Raw genomic sequence first — 27,724 nt, 5'->3', positions numbered from 1 at the left:
ACGCATAATATTACATTGCATTTAAGGTAAGTATTGGATAGTATAGGGGTAAAACCCCTACACTATCCAACACTTACCCTACTGTTGCACCCCCTGGAGTTAGAACAGTAATTTTTACCCCTACACTATCCAACACTTACCCTACTGTTGCACCCCCTGGAGTTAGAATAGTAATTTTTACCCCTATACTATCCAACACTTACCCTACTGTTGCACCCCCTGGAGTTAGAATAGTAATTTTTACGCCTACACTATCCAACACTTACCCTACTGTTGCACCCCCTGGAGTTAGAATAGTAATTTTTACCCCTACACTATCCAACACTTACCCTACTGTTGCACTCCCTGGAGTTAGAATAGTAATTTTTACCCCTATACTATCCAACACTTACCCTACTGTTGCACCCCCTGGAGTTAGAATAGTAATTTTTACCCCTATACTATCCAACACTTACCCTACTGTTGCACCCCCTGGAGTTAGAATAGTAATTTTTACCCCTATACTATCCAACACTTACCCTACTGTTGCACCCCCTGGAGTGAGAATAGTAATTTTTACCCCTATACTATCCAACACTTACCTTAAATGCAATGTAATATTATGCGTTGTAATGGTATGCGTTGTAAAGGTAGTATGCGATGTAATGGAATGCGTTGTAAAGGTAGTTTTTAAAAATGCGTTGTAGTGTCATGCGATGTAATGGAATGCGTTGTAGTGGATGTTGCGTTGTAAAAATTGCGTTGTAAGTGCATGCGTTGTAAAAGTATGCGTTGTAACGTCATACATCCGTCCGAGACACCAGGGACATCATTCATATTGTCGAAGGGCTTCAGTTTAATCCTGCCAATAACTTAATGGTCACGTTGGATATTGAGGCCCTGCAGAGCAATACCCCTCAACATGGAGTCTTAGATGCTGTCTTGTGGTTCGTTACCACATTCCATATACACTGTCCCGTTATCTTCATCCTTGATTGTCTCAAAATTGTTCTCGAGGGAAACACATTTGAATTTAATGGCAAGCTTTATAGGCAAATAAAAGGTGTCAGCATGGGAGCATCTTGTGCCCCGACCATAGCCAACACTTTTATGGCCAAATTTGAAACCATGTTTATTTTCAATGAAGCTGCCCCATTTTCAGAATCTGTCACGAGACAATCTTGATCTATCGATAATATCATCAATATTACCAATCAACTTTATTCGTTCATATGACAATAAAAGTACAATATACATATTTTCTCATGCATTACAAGATCCAAGATTTGAGAAAAATGGATAGCAAATTCATCAAATACATTATTCAATTGGTTACATCCAAGAGTAAAAAATATAAAAGGTAAAAATGTTAAGAGCAGGACCGGAACATCAGCCCAAGGTTAAAACGAATTCAGTGATTGCATGCTGAGGGTCAAGTAGACCACAATATTACGGGTAGTCTGCCCATAGCCACTCTAGCACCTCAATACTTAGGACGACCAGCCACTCAAGCAAGTGCATTTCCAGCAAAGAGTACTTTACAACAGTTTCATACAATGATTTTTAAGGAATAAAGTGAGTAATTATCAGCCTCCTCCTCTTTGCATCAATTTCCTCCTTATGCCCCACATGTGGCCCAGGAACTTTGCACCTGAACAAGCTATCACATGATTGAGATCAGATCTAAGTATGCGCAAGGCTTCAATGTGATCATGAGTCCCCAGTTCTTTGCATAGGGTGTGAGCCATTTTGCTCTAGGGCAAGAGTAGGCAGGGCAGGCAAATAGGATGTGCACTGGTGATTCAAGTAATGCAGTGCAGAGAGGGCAGAACAGCGAAACTACACTAGTTTTGGCACCATGAGCTTGTGTAATCATTGAGTGGAAGCGGGCCAAACCTAAACTGCATATACAGTTTCCTGTCCAAAGGGGTTCTAATAATATCTACAAAGGATTCTAAAAGAGGAATGGATTTAAAATCTATCAATTCATTACTTGACCGAACCGCATTAGACTTGACAGCAGCTTGAAGAGAAACCCAGCCCCAGGCCTGCAGTTTTATTTGGTTTTTGGTAGGGAATGATGCCAGGTCCCTATTCTCCCATAGATCCTCAAGACCTATGTTGGTTAGCGAATGTTTTAAATTCTTTAGCCACCCTAATCTGTTCTGCTTAGCTAAAGAAATACCTTCTTCAAGGGTTTTGGCATATAATCTTATCTCTTGAGTTGACCATATTCTCCACCAAAATAGCACTGGGCAGAGCATAGCCTTATCAGCAATAGATTTCCTACCCAGATCTAACCTAAGGGGGTGAAGAAGGGTACTCTGGGGAAGTTGTACTAGGCTCCTCAGGAATTTCGTCCCAGCCCTGGAACAGTCGTCCATCCTGTCAAAACCCCACAGCTCTGCTCCATAGAGGGTAGCGCTCACCACTTTAGTTTCATAAATCTGTAAAGGCGCCGGCTGTGGTTTGCTGTATGAGAATCTCTGTTCTTTGCTCAGAGCCCCAGCTATTTGAGAAAGTTTTAGAGTGGATTTGACCACTTGGGGCTTCCACGACACAGATTCAGAGTGGGTAATTCCCAGGTATTCAAAGGTAGTTACCCTCTCCAGTGGAATACCACCCAATGTTGGTCTGCCCCTATAAGACTTGTGGGGGTTAATCATCAGAAACATTTTAGAGGTGTTAATCTCAAGACCGCACACATCACAGAAGTCTTTAAAGCGGGAAAGCAATTTCTGTCATCCCCCTGGGATTTTTGATACCAGCAAAGTATCGTACGCAAACAGGAGTGCCACAATCCTATCACCCCCCAGCATTGGAGCATCAGAAGGATCTTGCTGCAGAAATTGAACAACATTGTTCATGTAAAGTGAGAAGATGGTGGTGGCTAACACACATCCTTGGTGGACACCCCGATTGACAGCTATAGGATCCTTGGTCACCCCAACAAACTTTTGCAAAGTTCACAGCATGAATGCGGATTACCATGGAGAACGTTTCAATGGCATCCCCATATCTGCTAAACAGTGCCCCAATTTTCGTCTTGGTTCAAAATCAAACTCTGTTTCTAGGTCTGAAAAAAGCCACGTATAGACTTCCCGGGCCAATAATCATGGTCTTCCAAGAAAGTAGGATTAAACGAAAGACCTGATAAATTTTTCCCATTTTGGCGCTACAGTCTGCATGAAATGGGGATAAAATATTGTTCTCGCGTATCCAAATCTGTAACTTTTTCAATAGCACACGACTGACCACTTTCTGAATTGAATCAATAAGGATGATCGGTCTATAATTGTTGGGGACGATCTATCACCTTTTTTGAAAATCGGGATCCCCTCTGCGCTTTTTTATGATGGAGGTACTGGGGCTCCCGCTGCAATATGGAGAAGTGTGGCTCAGTGGAGAAGTGTGGCTCACTGGTTAGAGCAGGCAGACCCTGAAGCAGAGGTCAGACCCGGGACCAGGGTTCAATTCCCGACGCGGCAGGGTCTTGAGCTCAAATGTCCATGGACTCGATAATTCTCGCTTCGGTGCCTGACCTAATCATGGGTTCACACTCTGCAACTCTGGGCATTAAGCTTGCTTAATCTCCACAACGGCCCCCCGCGGCGGGATGCCTGGCTTTCACCTTGGGGATGCCCTGTAGGGGCTATCTCACAGGGAAAAGCCAGGACGGGTTCCCAAGGCAAGCGCGGAGATACCCCTTCGGGGGTCGATTCAGGCGCTATATAAGAAACATAATAATAATAATAATAATAATATCATTAGACAAGATCAGAATATAGGCCGACTAGTTTTCCTTATCATATAAAAACAAGTCTCCGGGAATGCCATCGGGTCCAGGAGCCTTTGCTTGAACACTTGTGTTAATGGCAGACTGTATTTCAATACTAGTAAAGAACTCCTCAGGGTAAGTCAGGGGCGGGGCTGGCTGAGGTAGGTACTGGTCTGTGGATGAGGCGTCTGCATATAAGAGTTTAAAATGATTGTGCTAGGCAAAGATTGCTATGTTACTGGCTGGATGTCGGGCCTCTGGACATCCCCATGTGATATTAACTTCCAAAACTGTTTTTTAATCTTTAGCGGCCCTTGCCTCTCCAATAAGCCTCCACCTATTGTCATCCCACTCCAATTTAGCTCTTACTTGAGCTTTTTTATAGAACCTTCCCAGGTCTTTTACCATCTCAGTTGAGTGGGATCTAAGGGCGGATACTAATTGCTGTTTAAGCTGTCTGCACTCATGGTTGAACCAGACAGTCCGCTGTGGTGCCCGGCAGCTCTTCCACTAAATTGGGCAGCCAGTGGTTTAAAAAAGCAAGAATGTCTATGAGGAATATCTTCCTGACCTCCTGGGTTATTGATCATGGCTCTAAAATTGAACAAACATGCAGATAATTGGAAATTAAGAGACTGCAGCTTGGCCTCATCCAAAATCAGCTTTTGCCACTTTAAGGGGCGGTTGACGTTTGATGGGAGAAGTTCCCTAATTGGCAGAAGTTCCCTAGTTGCTGTAAAAGTTCTAGGCCTGATGGGAGTCCCATCCGAGGGTGATGTGAGGCTCATGCATAGGGGATTGTGGCCACTATCTACACTTGAGCCAACAAACATATCTATTAACAATGGCCAGAGCCTTAGGTCAAGAAGAAAATAATCAATGCAGCTAGTTCCCTTAGATCTATTAAAGGTATTATCGCCCATTTTATCCAACTTGCTCCGCCCATTTGTGGCCCTAAGCCCATGCCCCAGGGTAATTGCTTTTAGCTGCAGTTCCACTTGGGACCATTTCCGGATTGGAGGCAGATGAAGTTGGGGGACTAGCCAGTGATCATCTTCTCTTTCCTAGCTATCATACTCCTTTCCCAGAGGTTCAAACGTCATGTTACAATCGATTGCTAAAATCAAGGGATATGAGAAGCGCCTTGCCACTAGGATCTCCTTAAGATTTTCAGGGTAATAAACTTACCCACCCCACCAGTTCCTCTTGAATAAACATTAAAGATATCAAGGGTGCTACCTGTTTTACCCTTTAATTGAATACCAACAATATCGGGGTTATTACAGGGGAGCTCTCGGACCTGTCAATTAAGCTCTGTCTTCACCCAAAGTAGCAGTCCCCCTGCGGGGTGGCTGATTTTATTCTAGATAGCGGGCGATGGAACGCTAGATAACTTGGCATATATGATGGAGTGGTACTCCAGGTTTCTTGGAGTAAGCCGATTTCGAAAGTTCCAATGAACTGAATCCAGTACGCACGTGTCAGTTATTTTTTTCACCACTACCACATTCCATGACACCATCTTTAACTGGTGCTTGCCCTGGGGCATTGGGGTGTTGGGAGGGCTAGGTCTCGAGGTAAATACCAAAGCATGGTTCTTTTGATTATGGATTACATCAGGTGAAATGCCCCCAAAGGCTGCTCCCTGGCTGTACTTGGAATTAAACCCCAGAGCATTCCAGAATTTAGACTGCTAATAGAGTTACAGCTCTCCTCAAGTGAGGATATCAGGGCTGTAAAGTTCTTCAAGACTGGAGTTAGGGTAGGCCGGTTCAGTCAGTCGTTATTGGCCAAAGTCGAATCTTGATCAGAATATAGAGTGGCTGAAGGGGGCTGGTACTTGAATTGGATGCTAGTATTCGCAAAAGGCACGTTCTTGCTTCCAAAGCAACTAGGTTGTGAACCAGACCAACCTACCATCTACCAGGGTCAGTTCAATGTGATCTGTTGGACTATGGGGAGGGGATAACCTTCTTACTCGCAGAATGTCCTCCCTAATTACTGACCTACAACCTCTGACATACCTGATCCAATGTGTTACTTTGTTCCTAAGTGAGTCCTCACCTTCTCACCTCTGGTTGGAGTTACTTTCTGGGACATTTATCATATAGATCTTATTGGGAATTTGGGGGGGCTCTATGCACCTCTCTTACTGGAATGTTACTGCGGTTACTCCTGAACTGCATATCATTATAGTGGGGTCTTTCACCATAGCCAGAGGGTCCCTCAGTTGTGCACAGAGTGTCCCCCCGTTTCACCGGTAGCGTGTTACTCCTTAGTTCTCTGGGGTTAATCCTAGGAACTTCATTGCTGGAACTGGGCAAGCATTGAGGGGGTCCTGACAGAGGCATGGTTGGCTCCACTTCACAGGGTTTATCAGCCTGAAGGACTAACGCAGTTGGTTTGTTGGGGAAATTCCCATATTTAGCCAGTAGAAGGCTGACCTGGCCTTTCAAATCAAGTATTTACAAATTCAGGGACACTACTTCTGCTCTTAAGCCGGAGATAATTGATAGGGCATTATCATCAGGCAAAGCTAGCTCCCAATGTAGTACGTGTTCAGCCCCACACTCATCCCCACCTCTTTGCTTTCACCCTCAACATTCATGCCTGCTTCATTCGCATCAGGGTCGACTAGCATGGCTGTGAGGGGTGCAAATCTGTTTCTGCAGGTGACGACCGAGCCCAGCAAATCATGTGGCTGTACTTTTGTTGGGCTTTCTGGCCTGACCATCTTGGCGACCTCTAATTTTGGGGAGTTAGGCCTTGTAGTACGTATGGTGTGCTTTTTTAAAATATGGAGAGTGCATTTGGACAATCTGGGATTTGCTGTTTGTGATGAGGACTTGGGACTGCTGACACTGGAAGTGACTGGGGTGCAGGGGAATCCAGTATTTCCACACATTCAGACACAAGACTATCAAGTCTGTCAGGAACACAATTCCCCCCAGAGTGTTTCAGACCCTTCTTGGTTTTCTTTGCTTTCAAAAACGTGCTTCCCCAGGTCCACCCTCAGTCGCTTTCCTCTTCCCTATAACCGGCTTGATGGAATATCCAACGAGCCATAATAATGAGCCTCAGGGAGGCAACAGAACACAGTTCCAGGGCTCAATTATGTGTTACAGTACCTTCAATGTCGGTGTCGGTATCGATGGCTTAGAAGGGGGGCCAAGCCCAGCCTCCTCCGGGCTATGAAGGGCACGGACGGGCTCAGCGTTTGCCCAAGCGCGGCCCGTGATGTTGCTTAAGGCGCATTCACGCACATCGATGGTGCAGCTGGGAGACCTGGGAGTCTGGGAGGTGTAGTCCTCCCCTGGCTCAGTCTCTGCGGGTAGTGCGGGTGGGCTTCGGCAGCCGTGGGGCCACAACGTTGTTTTAGGCGCCTCTGGGGGTGTCGGTGCAGCAGGATGACCTGGGAGTCTGGGAGGTGTAGTCCTCCCCTAGCTCGGTCTCTGCGGGTGGTGCGGGCGGGCTTCAGTGGCCACAGGGCCGCAATGTTGCTTTAGGTGCCTACAGGCGCGTCGATGGTGCAGCTGGGAGACCGGGGAGTCTGCGAGGTGTAGTTGTCCCGGATTCAGTCTTTGTGGGTGGTGCAGGCTGGCTTCGATAATATCTTCTTTATATTGACAGGCCACCCTGATTTGCTTTTTGAATTTACAGCATGGCTCAATTTATGCAATGATAATATGCATTTTACATCGAGTTCTAGTACTGAACAGGTCGAATTCCTTGACATTATCATAAAACATAAAGCCGGTCTTCTTGAGGTGGATTTATTTGTAAAACCCACAGCCCTCAATACCCTTCTCCACTTCAATAGCTTTCATCCATCAATACAGAAAAAAAGCTTACCCGTTGGACAACGTTTATGGCTGCGCCGAAATTGTACCAATCTTTCAGACTACGATATAAGGGCTAATGATATGAAACAGAAATATATCTCTAGAGGCTATCCCAAGAAATTGGTCAGAGACTCGTATTAAACGGCACATTTTTATGATCGCCAACGCCTTCTAACAAATAACAGATCGAAAGAGACACCTAAGCCTAAGTATTTGTCACTAAACACTCTGTACTAAAGGAAAAGATATGCCAAATTGTCTGGTCTAATTGGCATATTCTCAATGTAGAGAGAGAGAAGGCACAACAAATACCTAGACCTATGTTTGCTCACCAGCAAAATAAGAACTTAAGGGACCACATAGTAAGATCCAGACTCCAAGCCACTGCGAGATTCATTCAAAAAACTATATATGGCAGCAATCCCTTAGTGGGCAATTTCAAATGTGCATCATGCAAAGCATGTGATCTAGCACTAGAAACAGAACATCTATGCTTCAATGGCTACAATATCAACCTCAAGACGTTTTCTAACTGTAACTCTAACTGATTTGTCATGTTGTGTTTTGTGCTTGTTATGTGTCTGACCAATCTATCCAGCTGTCATTGTTGTGTTTTGTTTCCACAATTTGTTTGTATATTTAATTGCTTAAGAAATTTCTTTGTAAACTTATTTTGGAGCGGTGGACAGCAAAATCTAAATGTTATCCTCAAAATGTGTGTAGGAAATCAACATTTTTTGTGTGGTCAGTCCAGGTTTTTTACCTTTTACTGGACCCTATGTTTTTGTGGCTGTAGACCTCTCTGACCTTTACCCCAGTTAACCAGTGCTAGAGTGCCTATGCTCCTCCTTTCAACATGATAACATTAAGATACTTCTATTTGGTATATTTAACTTACCTATACATTTTTGGTATATTGTAAAAAGTGAACCCTGGGTCTGTAAGTTAAATGTGACTAGTGGACTGCAGCACCCATTGTGCCATCCACAACAGTGTTAGTGCAAACATGACTGCAGGCCCATAATTTGTAGCCTTGCTGTTGTAATTTGAAAATGCAAATTCATCTTGTCAAAGAAACTCCTTTTGATAGACCTAAACCTTTCTTTTAATTATTTATAAGTCACCCCTAAGTAGACCTTATTGCTCAAAAGGCAGGGTACAGGGTGTTTACAAGTATGGCATGTAAAAGTTTCATGTTACGCATGCCCCACAGTGAAAAGGTCCCAAAAGCTATTTGTGCTGTAGCATGGCCGGCTGTTTCATTGGAAAACACTGGGGTGGAATATTAAATATTAATACTGTATCTAAAATTTAAATATAAAAAATGTTTTTAATAGTTATTAAAAATCAAATTTAATGGTAAAGTCAGTTTTTGCCAGATATTACAAAAAAATTACTTTCCCTGTCTGAAGTTGCTGGTGGGTAATCTACCTTTTGTTCTCCCAGCCGGCATTTAGCATTTGAATAGCCCCCCTTAGATGAGGTGTGAAGTGTTCCCAGAATTACCCAAAGGCCTCTGGTATGGGGATTTTTTTCACAGAATAACAAATAGGCAGGTCCTAGGGCCTTGTTTAACATCAAAGAGGCCTGCCCTGTTACAAGCAGATGTAGCCATCACCCAAGCTACCCCTTCCTTTGTCATCCCAGCAAGACAGGCTCCAATCACAGTGGGTCTCTTTGTGACAGCCAGTGTCAAATCCTGCTGGAGGTCAAAACCTGCTTGACAGATCTGCTAGTGTTTTACATCTAACTCTTGGGGCGCACTTCAAAGTGTGAGGCGGAGGTGCCGAAACAATTCATGTGTATCTACTGTCTGGTTTCTGAAAAACTCAGCTTTTGTTGTACTAGACTTCTTTCTCTACATTTGTGGTGGATACAGAGCCTGTATCAAACTGGATTTTACTGTGTCAGGTGGGAGGATACTAGGATTACCAGATTACACTTCCCGTACACACTCTGGCCCTCAGAGCCCAAGTTTAAGGAGGCTGAAGACTTTCACGATCTTGAAAATGCCCAAAGCGAGTAGAGTTCATTCTGGGAACCTTTACCCCATTGTTTAGGGCGTGCCCAAGAGTCATTACCTCTAGCTCGTGCCAGGCATAATTTCAGAACACTCCTGGATCTGTAGAAGAACAGAAGAGGACTGAACCTGTTGTCTCAGACCTGAGAAAACCCCTAAAGAACTGGACCTGATCTTACACTTGTACCCAGAGCAAATAACTGGACTCCAGGCTGACTTCCTGTTTAAGCTACAGGGATGTAACAAGCCACAAGAGGCTTTCTTGCAACTGCCTAACTGACCAGTGGTAACTGGACCTGTACTGGACCCTGCTGTTGACTTCTGCCTGACACTCAGTCATAATGTAGGTGCCACCCCTGACGTCTTTGGGGGCATTAGAAGTATATTCCTGTGGTGGATTGTGTGATTTAAAGGACTAAGTCAGAAAGGTAAATTTCTTTGCCGATGACAAACCCGGTTGGTATATCCAACCTGCATTCCATCGCGGTCAGCATCAAATTGCCCCTAGATCCTGTTCTAGCACCACATTAGCCTATCAAGGGCACTTTGTGCTTATTCAAGCTATTTCTAATTAAAACTGTAAACATTCATATTTCCCATTCCATTTATTTGATTTTTGTAATTTTGGTGTAATTTGTTTGTTCATTAAATTCTACTCTATTTGCCTAATTCATTTTGAGATTTTTATTGTTTTGCATTTCAACTTTTTTTTACTGTATTAGTACTGCATAAATATTTTACACATTGCTTCTAAGTAAAGCCTGTCCGCTCTATGCCATACCTACCAAGGGGTTGAGCTCAGGTTTATTTAGTGACTGTGAGGGTTCACCCTGACACGTACTGTAATAATTACTTGAGTGGTTTCATACCCCTTCAACTAAAATTTGCAATTTCTGAGAAAGTGTATTTTATTGCACCTGATAAATTCCGAACCCCATAGATAGAGTCTGATTTAATTCACTGCAATAAATAGCCCCTATCCCACTAAGGCACTTGTTGTTACAGCTTTAGATGAGAGAACATTTTCCGGATGGAATTTTCAGGAGATCTACTTGAAATGCAAGTTAAGCTGCATTATTTCATAAAGAACTTTAGAGGAGGATTTATGTTTATAAAATGGATTTTTATATTTGAGACCCTAGGGACAAACATCACACTTTGAAAAATGTATAGAAGAAATATTGGAGGGAGCATATGAGCATGAAATGTACATTACTGAACCGATACTTGAACTCAGAGGTACGCCATATTTCTGTGCTAAGTACTCCTTGCACTAAGACTATTTTAGGTTAGCTAGTTGATGCAATCAAGTTAAGAAGGCGGAATGGAGCAACCAATTCACTAGCAGGATAAGCTTGTTTATGACATAGTGTAGACGAACTTGATTAATTTCCCTTTTCTCTGTACAGAACAAAGCTCATTCTAGCTGACAGATACAACCTCTTGAAAACTCAATATGAAATTAGAGACACAAAGATAACTCTTGTTTTGGAAATTTACAACTATTCCATCAGTGAAGCATGTACGGCTGTTTCTTTGAGAAACATGTAGGATGCACATGTTGTTTCTCTAGTCCAAAAAGCAGAGCATCAGATAATGTTGAGCACAGAAGCTGATTGTTATGTGTAAGGTCTTTATACTGGATCCTTACTAACAGTGAATGACTACTAATTTGCTAAACTACCAGAATAATTTGTGAGCTTTAGCTATTAACTTACTTTAGTATCTTACAAAGTCCCAAAACATTGGATTTATTTGGATGGGCAGACAGTCTTTAAATTGAGCTAGTTGTTGCCAGTGGGCCACTGGCCCTAATTTTTTGGGACTGGCAATTATTTTTCCTCTTGCGGATATTTCCAGAGAGCAAGAGACAGTTGGAGCCTGCAAGAGAGAGTGTGAGGGAGAGGGAGTTTCTGGCAGTGGATTACACAGGCGTGAGGTGGACTCAAGACAACACATTCTCTATATTCTCTATATTTGAAATTACATTTAATAGCACTGACTGGGGGCTTCTGAGTAGCACTTTGAGGACTAGCACTCATTATTTTACAAATTAGGCATTTTGGGTATAGAAATGCTTTTAAAATACTTGTACTCGCTTTCAGTTTGATAGCATGCACGGTAATTCATGTGGAGAAATAATAGACTTTATGTCTAAAAGACTCATTGGGTGTTAACAGGGCTTTAACAATGCATCTGAGATGAAGGACAAAGAAAGAAAACTCTTACAATGCCTTAATTTGTTTTTTTCAGCCCAGCCTTCTAAACATCCTGCCTTACTGGAGGAAAATAAAACTGAGAAGTCCTTTCGTTTAAACATGTGGCAATAGTTCCACAATTCACATTGAATCCCTGAAAAATATGCTTTAGCCACAGCTCATGAACTAAAGGAAGGTAGTCTAAAGGATGGGCCTAATGAAGAGAAGGGATTTGATGACGTTGGAGGGACAATGTTGGTAAAGTAAATACAATATAGTTGGTGTCCCTTGAAGAATATCAAGACAATACTCTTTGAACTGCCTCAGCTATGTAAAGCATACATACAAGTTTCTGTTAAAAACTCATTCCGATTATGACAGTACAGTGTCATTTTCTCCTGTAGAAACAAAACATCCATTATTTTTTAAACACATATGTTTTTAGCAGATGAGCTTTTATAGATGACATCTGAACTGGTTTCAGTTTATTTTCTCAAATTTCTGGGGAGGTGTAACATCTTCATATCAGCAAAATGTCTGTGACCCCCCACATCCCCCAACCCCCACAGTTATATAGTACCCATGTGATGCCATCCGGCGTGGCAACATACTGCAACTCAAGGTACAATGTGTTTATTCTGCGGCTTAAGCGAGGAAATTATCTCTCACATACTCTGTATTTGCCCCTTTTTGTTACAGCTAAGAAAATAACGTCTTCGAAGAGAGTATGCCTGCTTGGGAGTTCGGACCTGGTGTCAGGCTGTAATCGCCAGCCTGAACCCTGACAATACCACAAACTTCTTCAGTTAGTTGTGGAGAAATCAGGACCAACATATAGCTCCTTTACTGCAGAACTTGGTTTTAATATCAGCCCGACTTATTGATCAAACCGCTATTGATCATTCAAAGTAACAAGGTTAATCCATTGCTTCAATACACTTGGCACTGACCACTGCACAAGTCCCCAAGAGAAATGTCATGAATATCGTTGCTGCTCCACTGCTAAACTTTCAGCATCAACAGCAGTCTGGGGACTTCTAGAGCCACCTTAATATTTGCACATTTCATGGGATCTCGGCTATGGAAATGACTGTCTGTTGATAGCTCAGAATGAACACCAGTAGTAACTATGGATCAACTGTTTTATATATGCTTTTCTATAATAGACCTGGCATTTTATACTACATGAGTCTTCAGGAGGAACGTTGCGAACATTGCTGTAGCACCGCTGTCATGGTCCTTTAAACATCAGCAGCAATCCTGGGACAATCTGTGCTGACTCTCACCTGCACCTTTCATGTTGGCTCTGGCCATGAAAATGATTGCCTAAGGACTGCTAAGAGCCAACATCCATAGAATCCTGGGACTGACCAGTCCCCTAAATCTGTAAAAAAAAAAAAGAATACCGGGGCCAACTACAACAGCCTTGTGCAGGCCAAAATAGTTGGCTTTGCACTTCGCACCATCCTGCACTTTCTGGCACTTTGTTTTACTCCCTTATCATCCACTTTGACTCTAAACATCTGCTCTATATATTCACTTTTTAATGGACCTGACACTTTTACTGCATGAGTAAACAAAGAGGTTTGCTATGAATCTCACTGCAGCACCGTTGATATTCTATCGCAAATAAAGGCTCTGGCTCTTAACTGCACTCTCCATGTTGGCCCTGGCCATGGAAATGATGGCTCGTTGATCCTTTAGAGCAATCTTCCTCAGTAACTCTGGATGAACTGCTATAATTATCTAAAAATGTTATTAAATATTATGGGGGTAGATCAGGCCTTTCGCAACCATTTTGCACCGACCATAAACCGCTTTTGCACTCTGTACTTTTCTTGCATCCTTTGGTTCTTAGCTCTGCTCTCCATCAGCCACTGTCCATTAAACTTTTCTTCGTTCTGTATAATTTTATATGCTTAATGACTGCAATCAATCCCCTAGGGAGTCCAGGGATCCTAGCTATTTTAGGTACTCTAACAGCAGCTTAAGTCCCGTTTTGAATTGTGTTTGAATATGTGGCATGAGATGATCATTTGTAAAGGTTTTAATTAATTGCACAATAATCTTTTTTTTAGTATTAATAATTCCTGTTTGTAATAATAATATAATAATAATAATAATTCCTATTTGCAAAGCGTGAACATGTCACCCCTCAAGGGTTTTAAGGCGCTGGGGGCCGTCGAGGAGATTAAGTGAGCTATTGACAGACTCACATGATGCTGAGTTGAGCTGCCGCCAGTGCTCGAACCGTGATCCCCGTGGTCTAGTTTCAACCGCTCTGGCCTTTGTGCCACACCCTTCACCCATGTGATGCCAACAATGGACATCTTCTGGTGGCCAAATTGAGGGGAAGACTTCTTTGGGAAAATACCCCTTTTTCTCAGACATCCCTATTTTTTGCAGAATTTTATTGCTGGTTTTCAGACTCTGCACACTGGGACACTGCTGTTCAGAGCCCAAAAGTATGAGCTCTGAACCCTAAAACTTGTAAAAGTGGCTTATCCCTAAGAGGGGACTGCTCATTATCTTGGACACATCTCTGGGTGGGCACACAGGGTCTGCACAGGGGGACAAGGATGTCACAGGCTTGTGTTATAGGGATTACATTTTGTTTCCATTTTTGTTTTCCTTTCTAACTTAGCATCTTTCCGAGTAGGTGGTTTGAACATATTTGTCAATAACACAACAAAATGCCACACATGCATTTATCATAGTTAGACATTGTTGTTCTGTAGAATGCACTGTTAGTTTATGGGAAGCATACTATAACGCAAAGTCCTTGCTTCATGTTATGCCTGTAAGAGACAACTCTTTTTCCCAGACTGAGTAATGCTGTTTTTCTGCATCTCTTGCTGAATGTGATAAGGCTGGTGTTTTATTATTTAAACTGCGTGCATTTTGAATTCAGGCAAGAGCCACTTCATGCGGGAATTATCATGAATGCTGTGGAGTGCTGTGAATGAGTTGCAGCTCCGCAGAGCCTGACATACATTCTAAGAAGGAAGAGGTGTGTAGGCTTGCACACTGAGACAGTGTGCATTAGTTAAGGCACTGAGGCCCGAGCTCCTGAGACATTACACCAAGGTGTGGGGTTAAATCATTCCAACTGGGTCTTGCACAAGGGTACTCCCACTTTCACTATCATAGCAGTATTAGTGATAGACAGGAGTAGTTGAAGGAATAATCAACATTGTTGAATCATTTGTTTATTTCACCAGTATTATAATGCTTATTACAATGATGTGTCTCATCTGCCTAATAATCACAGTTCATGTTTTACTTACATGGATTAGACCTTTTCAATAAACATTTGAAAATGTATTATTGCCTCTTCTCTTTGTGAAACCTTGGGCTTGCAAAAGGGACATACAAAAGAGTTAAATCTGTTTCCTTGGGCATACGAGTGGTAGTAATGTTCGAGGTTGTTGACAGCATCTATAACTCTTGAGGTTCAAGAGTTTAGATGCGGTACTGTACGCAAACCGGACCAATCTTTTTATGGTGACATAGGATGACTAAGTCTCTGTATTATGAAGTTTTGTTGATCCAATCCACAGTCCTACTAACTTCATAGGAACAGTTTTACACTTGGAGTTTGATGATGAGCTACTTTGTGGGATAGCTTGCAATACAGCAAAGAAGAACTGCTGCAAAAGGGGGTTGGGTTGCCCCTGGGAACTTTTTACCCACTGGTTATGAAAGACCGAGAGTAACTCCCACCCAATAGTTGGTACCAGGCATAAATGTAGTTTCTCAAGGCAGCATCCTCAGAGCCCTGTCTGCACCTACGGAAGTACAGAAGGACTGCACCTGCTGAAGAGCTGATCCTGCTCCAACTTGTTCCCAGGACAAAGATGTGAACTCCAAGGGTCAGTTGGCTGACCTGTGTGGCTACAGGGACGCGGCAAGCTGGAAGATGCCTTTTCCTGATGTGGCCAGCTGACCAGTAGCAACTAGACCTAGACTGGAAAATGCTGTTGGCCTCTGCATGACTCACTGACAGTTTCTAAGTGTCTCCACTGTGGTCCTGACATCCGCAGACGTGTACTCCTCTGGTTGTTTGGGCAACAAAAGGAAGTTTGGAAAATTATAAAATCTTTTCCACTAGAGCTGCAATGGGCTCACCGGAAAAAAAGTATCCAGCCACCAGTTCCATAACATTGGATTGAATTTCATGTCTGTCCTGCTCAAAGATCCCCGCTACTCTCACAAAACGACTACGTCCTATTCTGCTCTGGGACTTTGAATATTTTCAGGGAGAAATTTCCGAATTTCCAAAGCACCAGTGGTACAAACCTTCTTCATGTATCCACCCTTCGGTTCCAGAGAGGTGGCTACAGTTTCAAAAGTGACTTACAAGGTGAGCATTTTCTTGTCAAAAAGGGACAAAGTCCCTTTGTGCGTTGGGACTTGAAAGAAATGTCAATGGTTTTCTACAAGAAAGTGACATGGTTCCTTTCTGAAGTTGGACTTAGAAACTTTTTTTGACTTCAAGACTTTTAACAAGAACAATCCATTTGATGTGTCTGACCTGGGCTGCATCATGGTTAGCCTGAATTCGCAACCTGGTACCAGCTTCCTGCAACCATTGACCTACATTGGGCTCTTTATTTTTTCACATTTTGCACCTTATATCTTTAAAAATTCACATCTCTTGTTGTCCATTTTGGATTGTTGTCATTTTCGATGTCATCTTGCTTAATAAAGTTTTCCCTATTTTTACAAATTGGAGTGGGATTTCTATTGTGTTACGACTCTGACTTTTTAACTGTTTTGCTACTTTACTTACACATTTTCTAAGTTAAGCCTCTCTACTCTGTATTATGGCTATCAGGGTCTGAGCACAGGTTTAAATTATTGAAGTCTTTGACTGGACCTAAGAGATCAGTGACCCTATTATTTGTGTTGAACTTCCATCCACCTCAACTAATAATTAACTGTCTTACATGAGTCTGTAAAAAGAGTACAAAGCATAGAATACACAGATATTTTGCCACTACAGAACTATGGAAGAATGTCATGCGTTGGGCCCGTGCAACAATTAATAGACACATTCTAGCCTTAAGTAAAAGAACACTTTCCCCATTCTTTCAATGCTTACAAAGCAGCCACCACGTCTGTACCTTTATCCATATATTGTACAAGCATTTGATCTTTTGACCAGTTTTGTGTGTGACAGAAGTAGTCAACGTTTTTCATTGTGTCTCACCAAGTGCATAGTGGATTTTTTAAAATCTGCCTACTCTCCAATATTTTGAGATATGTCGAAGTTCATTATGTGCTTTATGCTTCTGTTGGAATTGATCTTAAAGTGTGGACTGTAGTTCGAAATGTAACATTCATTTTAGTGGTTAAACTTGAGAAAGTTAGAACTAGTGCTTTGTATACAAGGCACATGGAACGCAAAAGAGCACAGAAAAACAATTGTATATATAGAGGTAAGATGCAAGTAGGGGTATGAAAATGATTAATTACATTAAAAGTGAGAGCATGGTTATAATAGAGAAATAATGTAACCCAACACTGTTTTTATGGTGGTGGTTAGCCACAATATATGATCTGTTGCTTCCTGAAATGCATTACATTACTTGCCTCATGCGTCTGCAAATGTCCATTTATCTGCACGAAGTGGGGTGACCTAAACATATCAGTTGAGTTCATCTATACTGTATAACCTACTTGCATTTGAGGGGAATTCTGTCCTGCCCAGGTAATCTGCATCGAAAGTTTCTTGAGCAAAGCAGATATTGCAGTCTTGGTTATCCACAGCCCAGATGCCAAATACTTATAGTTTTGCCAGTGTTCTGGTACAATCACAGTGCAAATTACAAGCTATGGCTCCCCCAACAAAAGGCAAACAGACAACACATTAGTGGACCATATAGGGGAGTAGTTTAAGATAAAAACAAACCATATAGCTGAGATATGTACAGCTAACAAGAAGGTATATGGTAGGGTACACATCAAATTCTTGGTCACTGGAAAATTTGTGTGCACCAAAATAAACATTGATCGCTTGTTCAAATTGTATGTTGATAAGGTGTTCCTCATTTGATGATACTTTTGAGGATTATATTTATGGGACTGCTTCCCATTGTTGTAGCATAATATGATACATCTTTGCATAAAAGACATGCTTCCTTCGTTAATATTATCTTTTCAAATGGGGTTCCTGGTTGGATGATGTATGCACCCCGGCCAGGAAGGAACAACTACTCTAGTCAGGGTAAGCTAGATACACACTAGCAGATAACCTGTGCTCTCCCTCTAGTAGCTCGCACAGAGCAATCAGGTTTATCTGAAGAGGCAATGTGTAAAGTATTTGTGAAACACACACACAGTATCACAAAGAATACACTACAAAATGATTCCACACAGATTTAGAAAAATAGTGATTATTTACCTGGGTAAAACAAGTCCAAAACCACAAACATTCAATCAGTACTAGCCGATATATGAATTTTTACATGTTAAATCCAAAAAAGAGTGCTTAGAAGTCACTAGCAGTCAAAAGGTTACTTGAAGTCACGAGGGACTGTTGCAAATCCAAAGTTCAGGCTGCCCATGAAGGAGGGCAGGCCGGCTTCAGGACCCACGCAGGGTCCACTGAAAAGTACCTAAGATGGAGCAAAGGATACACATAGTTGGGTTGCTGCGTCATCCAGCTTCGCTGCGAGTAAGGCATTGCATAGTCATTGAGCCATGCAATTTTGTTCTCGGGCTGCTCAGGCTGTAGAACCGCTGTCATCAAACAGCCGCTGCATCGGTGTCCAAGGGTGATGCATCAATTCCGACCAGTGCAATGATTATGATGATGGGTTGATTTTGTTGGAAAAAGCTGCAGATCCCAGCTCTGAGGCACAAAAAAACTTGGAGAGGGCACCTAGGAAAATATAGGACTCACAGAGGGTAGAGTCAAGCAGCACCAGCAGGATTGCAGGAAGCCTTTTGTGTCTCTGAGACCTCAGAAAACAGGAGACAGGCTAGCAACCCCTTGGAGTTCACTTGGAGGGAAGGCAGAGCCCAGCTGTCCTTCAGCAGAGTCAGGGAGCACCAGGCATCAGGGCAACATACAGAAAAGCAGTCATTCCAGAAAATCAGTCCAGTTGAGTCCTTTAAGCAGCACAGCAGTCCTTTTGACAGAGGTTCAGTTCAAGAGACCCAGTACTTATACCCAAAAGTGCCTTTGATGTTGGGGGTGACTTCAAAGCCACTCTCTGAAGTGCACAAGGATCCCTTTCAATCCAGTCCTGTCTAGCAGGCTATCTGTGGGAGATACATCAGTGCTTTGGGTGTAAACAGGACACTACCCATTGAAGCGTAAGTGTTAGCTCCTTCCATTCCTCCCTGCCAAGGAAAACCCATGGAAATGCAGATGAGTTCTCAGCATGCAAGCATGCAGATGACCCTCACCTTACTGTGTGTGTGGCTGTCTAGAGGGAATGCATTAATTGTAGCTGTCACCCAACGCAGATGTGTAAGGCACAAAGAGCAGTAAGTGAAGAGTAATGTCCACTTCCTAAAAGTTGCATTTCTAAAACAGTAATGTTAAATCCAACTTCACCAGTAAGGAGGATTTCTCATTACCATTCCAAAGATATGAAACATGAAAAAACTACTCCTCTTTGATCAGGAATTGCAGCTGAAAGGTGTATTTTGGAACTCCCAATGCTAGCCTATGAGAGGAGTATGCCTCACAGTAATGAAAAATGAAATTAGCTGTTTGTCACTATCAGGACATGTAAAACACAAAAGTACATGTCCTTATTTTTAGCACCCTACCCTTAGGGTTACTTAGGGCCTACCTTAGGGGTGATTTATATGTAATTAAAGGGGAGTTTAAGGCTTGGCAAGTGGTTTTAAATGCCAAGTCGAGGTGGCAGTAAACTGCACACACAGGCACTGCAGTGACAGGCCTGAGACAGGGTTGAAAGCCTACTTCTTTTTGTGGCACAATCAGTGCTGCAGCTCACTAGTAGCATTTGAGTAAAGGCCATGGGTATATGGTTTACCACTTTACAAGAGACTTACCAGTACAACAAATATGCCAATCAGATATACACCAATGTCATCATGGGAGAAGCACATGCTCCTTAGCACTGTTTAACAGTGATAAAGTGCTCAAAGTCCTATGGCCAACAACACCACCTGTAAAAATGAGAGGCAAAAGGCAAAAAGTCTAGGGAAAGACCACCCTAACACAGACAGTTCTAACAAGGAGATTTTCTCTTTTGTGACCAAAGTGACAATGTGAACATAGCAAGTGAGCAATGCAAATGTAGATGCTATCACCTGATTCACTTTTGTAACAAAGGCAAGTTCTTTGATGTTTATTTCCCCAAAATTTGTCAAGCAGAGGCTTGTCTCATTGTTCGCCAGTTTACCATGCTTCTTTTAAATATTTAAACCATGGTATATAGCGCATTCATGTTAGGTAAAGAAATACTGTCTCTATGGATACGTACAGAAACATACATTGACAGCAGGCAAATTTGCAGGCCATCTGGTCTGCACATCCAGTTTGACAGACTGATAATATCAATACTAATGTGAAGCTTTTTTTCCTAAAACCCTATTTTTTTTAGTTTTCCAGATCTTTTCTCATGCAATCATTTGAGAGACTGATCTTTTTGCAAGAAAACTAAAATATTCTAATTTCTAGCACTCACTAAAGGAGGTATGAGTTCATCTGAATTCTATTTGGATCCCCATGCTACGAGACAATGACATTGTGAATCTATTACAACAGATTCTGTGTGTGAAAGAATGTGCAGTCCTTATAACTCCATCAAGAATATCTATTTTTTTAGTCAGGCAAGCAGAGGAATACCTAAATCAGTCTATTATTGTGTTACTCCTCATCTATCACCTGGTCACTCAGATGAATCCATAATAAGACAAAATAATTATGGTGCGCCAATGACACCAACGGCAGCTTTCATTCAACCTGAGACCAGAGTCAGGAAACAAGAAAAAAGTGCAACATACCAAAAAGAAACAATGGTTTGAAATATATCTAAGAACAAAAATACATGACTCTTTTTCTGTAGCTGATGGCATTGGTTGCAGGATTGCCACATTGTATATGCACAAGAAGATATATGTGCAGGGAGCACAAGGCACAGGGACTCTCCCTGGGAGTGGTTTGGGGTCTCAAAACACCTGACACAAAACACTTTAATTAGAGAAGAGCTGAAACAAAGAATGACAGACCTTTTCCAAGTACAATGAGGCTGAGAAACAAAAACACAGGGTTGCATTGTGACAAAACCTGCAGTACTAAAACACTGACATAGGTTGTTTGGTAGGCCACAAGATCATTATATTACCATACTACCAAAGCTCATAGCAAGCATGGATTAGTTGAATTAAGGTAGGATTTGAGTTCTACCTCCAGAGCATACTGCAGGGAAACCCATGACATAATTTTAATTTGTACAGATTAGGTGTAGTGGTTGTTCTAAACCCCAATTTAGGAAAAACCTTCATTTTACACACATCTACCCCATGGACGATCTTCATCTGGTATAGGGGATAAATCCACAATCAAAGTCATCATCATGCCTATGAGCACCCAAAGCATCAAGAGGCCAAGGAAATGACATATGCTACCCTGTGTAAAAAAATGGTACACACTTCTTTATAATACAGAGAGTGAGGATATTAGACTTTTAGTCCTTGAGTTGTCCAAATCATCTATGCAAGGGAATCCCACCTTGCAGCTGACATAATTCTCACTCCCTCCAACCCTCTTAGAAATCATGAAAAATCCAACTATATCACAAGTTCATGAACTACTATCTAGGACACTTCGCTCTGCAAATAAATTCCTATTAGTAGTGCCGAAGGTCCGAACAGTTAAGCATGGCAGTAAATCTTTTTTGAAATTGGCCCCCACCCTCTGGAACTCTCTGCCTATACACCGACGAAACGAGATCGAGCATATAAAGTTTCGTAAGTCCCTAAAGACCTGGCTATTCTAAATTTCTTTTATTCCTAGCCATCTTCCTGTCTGTTCCTGAGTCCTGGCAAAGCGCTATGAGACCCTCGGGTGATATATGCGCTCTACAAGAAACAGTACATAGACATAAACTACTATCTCAAGTCCTAAAAGCATTCAGGTATTTATATTTACTTCAACCACATTATTTTAGTTCTATTATTGAAAGTTTCTCTGACACACTTTGACACATGTTTCAAAAGAACAATAATGTATTCATACTGTACCTTCTTCAGATAGGTCATTTTCTTCTGCCTCACGCTCCATATCTTTACACCATCCTTCTAACCGCTTTGTTTCTGCGTGCAGTAATTTCATAAACCAAGTCCCATCTTGCCGGCAAGGTGATATTCTTCCCGTTTCCACAGTCTCCTGCGTTTGTTCCAACCATGGATCCGGAGGAGGCAGATTGGATGTATCAACTGGAGACCTATAGTCTTCTCTGTAACTAAAGAGTCCTTGTGTTCTTACAGTTCTTACTGCACCATACTGAGTGGGTGTGTTTGGCTCAGAGTGCCGCTGGAATGATGAACCAAACTGAAGCCCCTTGTCCTCCATAGTGATGTGTCCAGGGAATCCCTCAAGTTCAAGATCAGCCTGAACTGCTGCCGTCACGCTGTTCGACCGCTTAAACCTCCCATGTCTGAATGAGAATAAAAAACATTATTAACATGTTATTCCATATTATGCCATCCCTTTGCTTTTTATTCTCTTATTCCTATGTAGTGAAAAATAATTCTCATTTCAAAAGCAGATGGGATTTAAAATATGTGGCTTACTGATTGTTGCAAGTGTTCTGGATAGAGAATTAACTGATTTAATTTGTTATGTCCACCATTTTCACTCTATGTGATCCTGGGCAAACCATTGAAATATTCACTTCCTCTGTTTCTAGAGGGCAAATTGAGTACATGCAGAAGATTTTTCACATTATATTTGGTCCCTTCTAGCTATCGTATTTAAAGGGAATCCATTTGAACAGGGAAAAATTGGCTATTAAGGCAAGAGTGTTTTTGACATTCATTTAATAAAATGGGATAAAAGACCATTAAAAACGGATGAGCTTATAACTATTATCAGTGGCGGTTTCTCCGCTAGGGCGGACGAGCGTCAACCACTGCCTTGGAGCAGCAGAAGAAAGGTCCTCCTGCTGCGACAGCTTGCCTGAGGGGGCGGGGCTGATGAGCATGGGGAGGACTGGTACAACCCTCCAAGCACATAATGACTGTTTGGTCGGCCCTCTCTGGCCGCCCAAACCAGTCATGCGCACTTTCCCCCTTCTCTATGCAGTCTGCATTACAGCCTGCATGGAGAACATGTCCACCTCTACAGCCCCTACCTGAGCACCGTTTTACGGCGGTTAGACCAATCACACCGCTGCATTGCAGTGTTGTGATTGGCTGCGGGAGCGTGGGAGCCCTGGTGCTTCCTGTTTCTCACAAGACGCCATGAAGAGGACCCAGCAGCTGGCCAGCTAGCCGGCAGAGAGGTAAGTGTTTTTTATAGTGATTCCCCCCACCCGCCCCACTGCTGCTTCCAGGCAGCAGCCGCGACTGACTATTATATGGAGCACTGATGCAAGACGGCAGGTACCTCAGTTCAGCAATAGAATTGTATGAGCCATAAAGGTGCCTTCAAAAGTCCTAGTTAAACATGCCTCTGAAAAAAGGAGAGACATGTGTGTGATAGAAAATGTCAGACAGTGAGGATTCACATAGCCAGTAATATACACTTGTAGGTTTAAGGAAATAATATAATTAACATCTGACTGCAGGAAATCGCAAAGAATTCTAGGACTACTCCTGGAAAGATGAGATTGTCTTAGTATTGCAGGAGTACTCACATGGGCATTTTTGTCTTGCACACAAAGAAGTAAAAAAACTCAAATATATACATTTCTGCATGTGTAAATGGGACAAGCAAGTGGAATTCCACTGTAAAGAAATTATATTTTTCACTACCCACGCACCTACAAGGAAGAACTTTATAATTGTGTTAATAAGTTTGGCGCTGCTTGACAAATCTTCACAAAAACTTCAAACAAAAAAGTGTATCCCCTCAGCTCCTTCTTGGAAATTCCAGAGTGAGCCATCAATAAGGGGGCAAGGGGGGAAGGGGCAAAATGTTTATTTCCTATGTTAATTACCATAGGAAATGTATTTTGCAATTACAGAAAAAATGACTAAACGGAATACCACAAAAATTGTCAGAAATGTCTATCTTTACTCAAAAAGCATGCTTTTATTATTTGGAGTCAATCTGTTCAGATGTTTTGGAGAAATTAGTGTTTAAAGCAGTCCTCAGGGTGGTCATGAAGGGTGAAAAAATAGGTATATGTAGAAAGTTGGCCTCTGGCCAGGCTCTGCTCCTAAACTCTGTGGGCACTCAAACCCCATGCAAAGTTACCAAAGGATAGGTATATGTGGACAGTTGGCCTCTGGCTAGGCCCTGCTCCTAAACCTCATGCCAAGATACCAAAGGACTCTGGCCAGGCCCTGCACCTAATAATGCCACAGGTGACCAAACCTCTGCTTTGCATGACTGGAGGCAGGTCCTATGACAAACCCCCCGCATTTGGCCAAACCTGGGTGTGCATGACCTTTGGATGTGCAAAGTATGGTGTTATGGGGGTTTAGCCACAGAGTCTGACCTCCAGCCAAGCCCTACACCTAACCCAGCCACAGGATGTCAACCCCCTCTCTGTAGGAATTCCAGGACATTCCCCTGTGGACACCAAACCTACTTTTTATTTAGTTTAAAAAAAAAATATTTTGTTGGTGCTGCTGCACTCCTGTGGTACTCACTGATCAAGCTTCACTCCATTGTGCTACAGTACTGTGCAAGCTTCCTCAGGGAAATAGTTAACAGCAAGATGGTTTTTATTATGTCTCTTATTGTGGTAAAAACTGTGTATTATTAACATAATTATAGCGCCTATTCCATTTAAATATCTATTGCCATTGTCAACTAAGTTACTGAGGTTATTTTTCACGTATTAGTCATCTTTATTATGGAGTTACAAAAGGAGAAGAATTTCACTTTTCAAACAAAACACTTCTAGCACAACAGTGTGGTAATACTTTCTGATTGTTATTCATAGCATTGAGGTTTTTTCTTGAATAAGCATGATTTTGGTTACATGATACGTGTATAAAAAAAGCCTTTTCTCTCAGTTTTCTTTTTACAGAAGTCCTATGTGTGTCTCAAAATACCAAGTAATTTTCCACTACTCACAATAGTATTTGTTAAATAGTGTCACCAGCATTAAAACCACACCTCTCAGGAAAAAGAAGAAATCTTTAAATTCCCAGTTTTGATGTGACAGAAGTATCATCATTCAAGTTAGGTTGATTTATTGGTCTAAATGCAAGTTTACTGGTACTTAGTTGGCACAACAGTCGTTTTGCTCAGATTATTTTAATTCAGTTATAAGCCATGTATGTTTTCCTTTTTCTTTCCACATTCAATATGATAAACAATAACTACCTTACAGATTTACCCGAATTATCCAGTTATAATGTGCATAGTGTGTACGGTCTATTTGAGAAGAGTTCTAAATCTCCAAAAGCTTCTGTGGTTTATGATTCATTATTGTATCTTAAGGATGACCAAGAAAAATATGTATTGAGAAGCAATGGGATACAGATGTGCAAAGTGAATAGTCAATTCTGTTGTGGGATAGTATTATTTCTAAGGTTCAGTCTACCTCAAAACCAGCAAGTACAATGCAAATAAATATTTTTTTCTCTGCCGTAGGCTGTTGTTGACCAATCCAGTGTTGTGTAAATCACTGTCTGATTGCTGCTGGTCCATAAGGTATACTTGATTTGTGATCATTCCTTAGTTCACCCATGTTGTATTTATGTATCAATGTATTTAAGAAGAGTACAGCCACTAATCTTGTTTGACTATTCATAACATTTTGGGGAAGACAAGTTTCTAAGTGGGAGAGAGAACAATATTACTCTTACTTACAACTTGTGTTATGGTTACGGGTTATTGCTTGCTCAATTGGGAGCTAAATGAGGTTGAGTGGTTTGCATAGTAGTTCATCAGTCTGAGAATATAAACTGTGGACTCTAAGACAGCCCATGTAGTCTGTATTGGAAATGTGACTCGAGTCCCCGAAGACTGCTTTGGTATTTGATCTACAATGCTTCACACGGCTGCCTTAGGCTTGAAAAAGCCTCACAATTACACTTTATTAAGGGGCAAACATGTCTTGGCTAAAAAATCATCATACACTATGCAACCTCTTCTAGAAGACTCACCAACTTATGCTCTGAAATATGGATAACATAACCAAATAAAGAGAAAAGAAACAAGATCAACATTTAAGAACTATGCCTTATTCCTATATTTATGATTCGTCTTTGTATTAGTATGAACATTTTACGCATAACTTTTAGCTGTGTACAATTGTGAACTTTATTCAAGTGTCTAAACATTACAGGATATTGGGTTCAACAATGTGATCAAATACATTTTGTGGTCAACATCTTATAAAAGAATAGCCTAAGTTGGCTGTATTTTTGTTAAGCCGGGTGAACAAAACCCAGTCACACAGCATACGCATCTCACATCAAGACTGTGGTCTCTCTCCCCTAAAGCAAGAAAGTCTGATTTTCTAAATTAAGCATGGGCAACCATTAATATATTTCTTTTACAATTATGTATATAACCTTTACAGGGAGAGTGAATTTAGAGAGGTTAGGGAATGTTGTAATACTCTGAATCCACTGTATGAATGGGATGCCTTTAGGCATGGCAAATAATAATGCACATGGTTGTAGTTGATGCATCAGTATATTGAATATGTGCCATGCTTTTAGAGAGATTAACAGATATTTGTTGAGGTTGGATGTTGCCACCTGAGTCCGTTCTGGAGTTTTAGTTGGCCTTCATTTTATGTGTGTGCTGGGCATTTTAGTTTTTTTGTAATTTCTTATGGTAAGATTTTATTGAAAACGTTTCGTTCTTTTGATATCTGCATATTACATAAGTTTAGATACAAAAATGGGGAACAATGGTCAGCTGGTGAATGTATGGGCAAATAACTTGAATTTCTTTTTGTTTTGCAAATTCTATCCGCAGGTGTGTCCTAAATGTTCCATCTCCGTTTTACAATAGGCTGCAAACAGCTATGACTGGCTGATACACTTCAAGCCATCAATTATTTACAAACCTACAGTAAGGTATCAAGATAGAGAGTGAATTTTTGGGTTAGCCTTAATTGTCTTTTTATGTGTGTTTTGTGTGCCATAACTTGGGTTGGCTGTTCATTAGGAACATGGAAATTCATGAATTTGAACATTGCCACATTTCTTTTTCCATAAGGATTTGGTAATGGGGCTAAAGTAGTCCTCTTAGATCGTATTCTACTAGAATATCATATTTTAAATAAGCTATGACAAAACTATTGCAGCCAAACCAAATGTCATGAAGGTAAGTTTTTGTAGCTATGCATAGATATACTATTCTTAACACCACATATATGTACCTTGGCAATAAACATATCATCAAAGTACCTAAATGTGGAGTTTAGTACAGTAAACCTATTCATACCTAAACGTGGAGCTTAGTACTGTAAACCTATACTTACCTCTGAAGTCAAAGTTTTGGCTAAAATAGTTTGCAGCATTTTGTAGCGTAATATTTTTCTGCAAAATATTCTGGCATACAACCTTGTATGTCTGGAGTCAGATTGTGCTCTTTAAAGTATTTACTTTGCTGACATGGTGACATTGTACTTGCTAGGTTATGGCTTTCTTGTTTAGCAAGCAATTGTTGTTTAGATGCATTAGTTAGTAGTGCTATTTCCTAATCACCCTTGTGTCTTGGTTGTTTAACTTAGATGTTGTTAAAACATCAAGGATTTCAGATTTGTTCATCGCAAAGGCATAA

The 27,724-nt window shown here is 41.4% G+C and overlaps 1 protein-coding gene across 1 annotated transcript in view; it reads right to left on the bottom strand.

Annotated features, from left to right (window-relative positions):
* DLGAP2 (DLG associated protein 2) overlaps positions 1 to 27,724 on the bottom strand; it is a 1,278,043-nt gene that overhangs the window by 205,279 nt on the left and 1,045,040 nt on the right. The window contains exon 9 of the mRNA XM_085610808.1: positions 22,048 to 22,463. Within this exon, the coding sequence (XP_085466934.1) occupies positions 22,048 to 22,463 (416 nt within the window). The remainder of the gene's footprint in view (positions 1 to 22,047; positions 22,464 to 27,724) is intronic.

The sequence above is a fragment of the Triturus cristatus genome, chromosome 6, assembly GCF_964204655.1.
Source record: "Triturus cristatus chromosome 6, aTriCri1.1, whole genome shotgun sequence".
NCBI classification, from domain to species: Eukaryota; Metazoa; Chordata; class Amphibia; order Caudata; family Salamandridae; genus Triturus; species Triturus cristatus.
Note: the sequence above shows the minus strand (reverse complement) of the source record. Positions and strands in the feature narration are given on the sequence as shown.